Source organism: Notolepis coatsorum, assembly GCF_963971535.1.
Source record: "Notolepis coatsorum genome assembly, chromosome: 6".
Taxonomy (NCBI): Eukaryota; Metazoa; Chordata; class Actinopteri; order Aulopiformes; family Paralepididae; genus Notolepis; species Notolepis coatsorum.
Window position 1 is genome coordinate 70,538,219 of NC_140170.1, and position 6,000 is coordinate 70,544,218.

General features: G+C 42.0%; 1 protein-coding gene across 1 annotated transcript in view; it reads left to right on the forward strand.

Moving 5' to 3' along the window:
• Nucleotides 1–6,000, forward strand: part of slc6a14 (solute carrier family 6 member 14) — a gene marked incomplete at its 3' end in the record, with an annotated part of 69,835 nt that extends 63,835 nt beyond the window's left edge. The window contains exons 12-15 of the mRNA XM_084315617.1: nucleotides 2,925–3,024; nucleotides 3,672–3,781; nucleotides 4,634–4,810; nucleotides 5,845–6,000. Coding sequence (XP_084171743.1) covers nucleotides 2,925–3,024; nucleotides 3,672–3,781; nucleotides 4,634–4,810; nucleotides 5,845–6,000 — 543 coding nt within the window. The remainder of the gene's footprint in view (nucleotides 1–2,924; nucleotides 3,025–3,671; nucleotides 3,782–4,633; nucleotides 4,811–5,844) is intronic.

Genomic DNA, 6,000 nt, shown 5'->3' on the forward strand with positions numbered 1-6,000 from the left:
ACGTTTTTAGCTTATTTTTGAAAATATTAAGAGATATAGCTTCCCTAATGTCCATAGGTAGTGTGTTCCATAACTTTGGTGCATAGTTTGCAAAGGCTGCATCCCCGATTTTCCTTAGACTGTTGCTTGGAACCTTCAATAGACCAGTAGTAGATGATCGCGATGTTCTAGGAGGCACATAGTTGACTAGAGACTTTGCAATGTAGCTTGGTCCTGTTCCATTTAGTGCTTTGTATATAAGGAGGAGGACCTTGAAATCAATTCTAAATGTTACCGGAAGCCAGTGTAGGTTAGCTAATACAGGACTGATGTGGTCTCTCCTCTTGGTTCTAGTTAGTAGCCTAGCTGCTGAGTTTTGAATGAGTTGGAGTCGTTCTGTGGTTTTTTTTGGGAGGCCAGTGAGGAGTGCATTACAGTATTCAAGTCGGCTTGAGATAAAGGCATGGATCCGTTTTTCAGCGTCTTTTTGATTTATAAACGGCCGTACCCTATAGCTATGTTTCTAAGATGGGAAAATTTATGTTTTTGTCACCTTGTTGATGTGTGATTTAAAGCTTAGGTCTGAGTCTATTATAACACCAAGACTTGTAACTTCGGGTTTGATCCAAGGAGTAAGTTGCCCCATATTGCTCTGTAACATTTCTCTTTTTGTTATAGTACCGACTAGTAGGATTTCAGTTTTGCCCTCATTTAATTTTAGGAAGTTGTTCGTCATCCATTTGTTTATTGCTAAGAGACAGGCGGAAATGGAGTTTATAGCTGTGTGATAATTTGGTTCAGCAGAGATGTACAATTGTGTGTCATCTGCATAACTATGGAAACATACATTGTGCTTTCTAATGATGTCTCAGAGTGGCAGCATGTATAGTGAGAATAATAATGGACCAAGGCAGCTCCCCTGTGGAACTCGTCCACGCCTTTGTTTCCTCCAGGCAGGACTATTGCAATGCACTCCTCATCGGGATTCCTATTAAACGCATTCAAAAACTGCAAACCATCCAGAATAGCACTGCTAGGATCCTGATGAGGGTGCGCAAATATGATCACATCACCCCCACCCTCAGATCACTTCACTGGCTCCCCGTGGAACACAGGATCGCGTATAAGGTCTCCCTCCTCACTCACCAGTGCGTACACGGTGGTGCCCCTGCCTACCTCAAGGAACTCCTCACCCCCCAGTCCTCCTCACGCTCCCTCCGCTCCGGCACAGCCTACCTCCTCAAAGCCCCCAGGACTAAGCTGCACACCATGGGCGATCGAGCCTTCTGCTCTGCCGCACCCAGACTGTGGAATGCTCTCCCCATCCACCTGAGAGCACCACAATCCGTCGAGGCTTTTAAAAGGGGCCTAAAAACATTTCATTGCTTTTGCCTGAATTTTTCTTTTACTTTTATTTTTATTTCTATTAATTTTTAATTTTTATTTTCATTATTTTAATCTATTTAATTTTTATGTTCTTCCATTTCATTTGGTTGTTTTATTCATTTGAATTGTTTTATTCATTTCACTTTTTGTCTTTATCTCCTGTAGCACTTTTTTTTTTACAAATGTAAAGTGCGGTACAAATTGAATTTATTATTATTAACTCCGAAGTAGGTGTCATGTTTCTCAGAAGAATGATCTCCAAGCCTGACGTAATATTTTCTCCCTTTGATATATGTTCTGAACAAGTTTAATACATAGTCAGAAAGACCAACTAACTTTTCTAGACGATTTATTAGGATATCATGGTCGATCGTGTCAAAAGCTGCGCTTAGATCTAATAGGACGAGAATTGAGACTTTGTTTGCATCAGAGTTTATTCTGAGGTCATTTAATTATTTTTATAAGAGCAGTTTCAGTGCTATGGTGCATTCTGAAGCATGATTGAAATTCCTCCATGATGTTTATTTTCTTTGAGAAAGGAGTTTATTTGTATTGAGACAATTTTTTCAACTATTTTGCTGATGAATGGGAGGTTGGATATTGGCCTATAGTTGGTTAGTACATTACTGTCTAGTTTGGGTTTCTTTAGTAAGGGTCTTACAACAGCTGTTTTTAATGCGTCTGGGAAAATACCTGTCAGAAGCGATGTATTTATAATATTTAGGACATGACTTGCAATACTCTCGAATATTCGCTTAAAAAATGCTGTGGGTATAGGGTCAATACAGGAAGTCGAGGAGTTACATTCCATGACAGTTTTGTAAAGCTCAGTTGATGTAATGCAAGCAAATTTTCCTATGGTTACTTTTTTGCAGGGTTTGCTGATGGTGTTCATGTTTGTATCAGGACTAATGCTGGCTCTAATTGGAGTTATTTTGTTATTGAAGAATAATGCTAGTTCTTCACATTTTGATGCAGATGACTGTGGAGGGGTGGGGGCAGTGTTGAGTAGCTGGTCGATGGCTGAGAATAATATTCTAAAGTTTCCAACCAATGACCACTGAAATAGAATCTGAGCACTTTTATATTCATACATATAGTGGAACTTCTTGAAATATGTCTGACTTGTCGTACAGAACTTGTAAGTCGCTTTGGATAAAAGCGTCAGCTAAATGACTAAATGTAAATGTAGACTTAAACCACTGGGGTTTGTCTGCAGTGCTATAAGAAGTAGCTGCTCGTTTAAAGCTAGAATATGTAATGCCATCATAAGGCGACCTCTAGTCAAAAGCGCCTCGCTTGGTATTGCACTTTGTTGGACAATGTTTAAAAGAGCCTCGCTTGATATTGCACTTTGTTGGACAATGTTTAAAAGAGCCTCGCTTGATATTGCACTTTGTTGGACAATGTTAGCCTCGCTTGGTATTGCACTTTGTTGGACAATGTTTAAAAGAGCCTCGTTTGGTATTGCACTTTGTTGGACTATGTTTTCTGTACACAAGAGGTGTCCCCAAAAGCATTTGAAGCCTCTGTTAATTATGTGTGTGTGTGTGTCATAGGCAGGAATATTCTGGGTCACCCTGATTGACAAGTGTGTTGCTGGCTGGGTTCTGCTCATAGCTGGTCTGTTGGAGATTATTGGCATCTCTTACATATACGGTAAATATACAAAGTGGTTCCGATTCACATTGGAATGCATTTTAATGTCATTGCACAGCACAAGTACAGTACAATGAGTAAACATGCTAAACTAATGTACAGTATTATATAGGTTTGATTGATTGATTGAACATTTTATTACAGTAACAAGATTGTAGAATGGGTACAATACAGTACGGCTCAATAGACACAATTGTTAAGGGGATGCAGACCAGAGAAAGACTTTCGTCTTGTTTACATCAGGGTCCCCCATTTTCAATTCATAACATTTATGACATACGTGACATACAGATATATATACACACAGACTGTGTATATATATCAGTGTTATTGTACATTGTTATCATACAGTGTTATATGGATATACTATAGATTGGGGTAGGTAGTTATGAGTACAGTGTAAGACAGTTGTAGATAAGTATGGATTGAGTATATGCAGAGGGGATAGGATGAGTATAGGCAACAGAGGGTATAGGTTGAGTATAGGCTTCAGAGGTTATAGGTTGAGTATAGGCAACAGAGTTCATCGGGTATAGGTTGAGTATAGGCAACAGAGTTCAGAGGTTATAGGTTGAGTATAGGGTTTATTTATATTGTGCCTTTATTCCAGTGGTGTGTGTGTTTATACCTTTTCACGTGGCTTCCAGGTGGTAACCGTTTCATTAAGGACATCGAGATGATGATTGGGACGAAGAGCGTGTGTTTCTGGCTGTGGTGGAGAGCGTGTTGGTTCTTCATCACCCCCTGCGTCATCATAGTGAGTACAGTCTGTCTGCAGCATAAACATAAACAAGTACCTCACCCAGCAATACCACACTAACTCATTCACTCACGGTTGGCCACTCTGCCCCTAGTGGCCACTCACATGCACTTGATTGATTGATTGAAAACTTTATTAACAGATTGCAGAATGGGTACAATACAGTATGGCTCAATACAAAACAAACTGCTAAGAGGATGCAGACCAGTTACGATAGCATGTCCCTTCTCATAATTACTGTGTGACTAACATCATGGTAATTGACCCATCTCAAACCCCACCCTCTTTTCTTGATTCTCCAAACAAAGTTTGTCCGAGGAAAGCCTGTTGCTGTAATTGGAAGATTTAGAAGGGCGGGGTTTGAGAGCTTTATTTCTGCCGGGTTGGATTTATAATGAAACGTGTATGTAGGGATGCACCAATACAGGGTGTTTATTTTCACATCAAGTCCGAATCTAAACTTTTAAATATTAGCCAATACAGTATAGCCTTAGATGTTATTTTCTTTCTCTCTATTAAAGGGAATATGCTTCTATACAAATCTTCATGTTATAGTACCTGGTGAAATTCTCCAGTGCCCTGTTGTTCAAATCCAAGTCCACTATCAGTGCATTCCTAGTGCTATGCTGTGAAAACATGTTTGACTCTCTTCTTTTCCTCCTCTTCTCTTCTTCTCCTCTTCACCTCTCTTCTCCAAATTTGTTCTCCTCCTCTCTTCTCCTCTTCTCATCCTCACCTCTCTTCTCCTCTTTTTTCTTCTCTTCTTATCCTCCTCTCTTCTCCTCTGCTTCTCATCCTCACCTCTCTTCTCCTCTCCTTTCTTCTCCTCTCCTCTCTATTTGTGTCTAGGTGATCCTGGTGTGGTCCTTCCTGACATACAAGCCTCCAACCTATGGGTCAATAAACCCAATAGAGTACCCTGCCTGGGGAGAGGCACTGGGCTGGTGTATGACTGTCTTCTGCCTCATCTGGATCCCTATCTTTGCTGTGTATAAGCTGATCAGAGCACAGGGGAACCCTTGGAAGGTATGTGTCCATGCGTATTAGGGCCGGGTGATTTTAATCAAGTTTCAATTACGATTTTGGCCTCCCACAACCAATCAAATCAACCGAGGGGAGGGATTACAAATCTCGGGTATCTGAAGATAAATTGACAGCAAAACAAACGGGTCCTACTAATCACCACAAAGTACCACAAAATACCCCAAAGTATACCCCAAAATACCCCAAAGTACCACAAAATACCCCAAAGTTCCACAAAATATGGTACTTTGGGGGTATTTTGTGGTGATTAGTAGGACCCAAACAAACCCATCGATAATGGAGGAGAAGCTAATTTTGTGAAGCTATAACAGCAACGCCTGTGAGGACTGTGAGTAGCCACGTTACTGAGGTTAGCTGAGGTAGCGCTCGTTGCGCCCTGTGCACTTGGATTTTCTGTATGCCGCCGTGCCACGCGTTTGAGCGCAAGAAAAAGGCGTCCAATCTGATCACAGCCGCTCACTGAACCCCCAACTGCTCCAGTGGAGTTGCTGAGACTGGTTGTTCAGCTCTCAGGGGTGAGAATGTGTGTAACTGTGTGATCGTGAAGCAAAAGGTGTGTTGCTGAAAAAGAACAAATATGCTAATTCAACTCTCCCCCCTGGAAAATAATGAAGGTAAAAGAAATAATAGGATATTATTTGCACCTGTATTCACCGGAGAGTAAGAATCCAATTGTACACTTGTTGCATATGGCAAATAAAATCTGAATCACGGTCCTCTCCTGTGTGTTTCTCCCTGTCTGCCCTCTCCCTGTGTGTCTCTCCCTAGTCCCTACAGCACCTGAAGTCTGTGTGCTCCCCCTGTGAAAATGATCTGAATCACGGTCCTGTCCTCTCCCTGTCTGCCCTCTCCCTGTGTGTCTCTCCCCACAGCGTCTGAAGTCGGTGTGCTCCCCCTCTAGAAACTATGAGTCACGATCCTGTCCTGTGTGTCTCTCCCTACAGCGTCTGAAGTCGGTGTGCTCCCCCTCTAGAAACTATGAGTCACGATCCTGTCCTGTGTGTCTCTCCCTACAGCGTCTGAAGTCGGTGTGCGCCCCCTCTAGAAACTGGCATCCGTTCCTGGAGATCCACAGAGGTGAACGCTACTCGCCAGAACGCTGCCTCTACAGGAAGAGCACCGTGACCGAAGCAGACAATGATGCGTTTGTCATTTCCCACACACGACTCTGA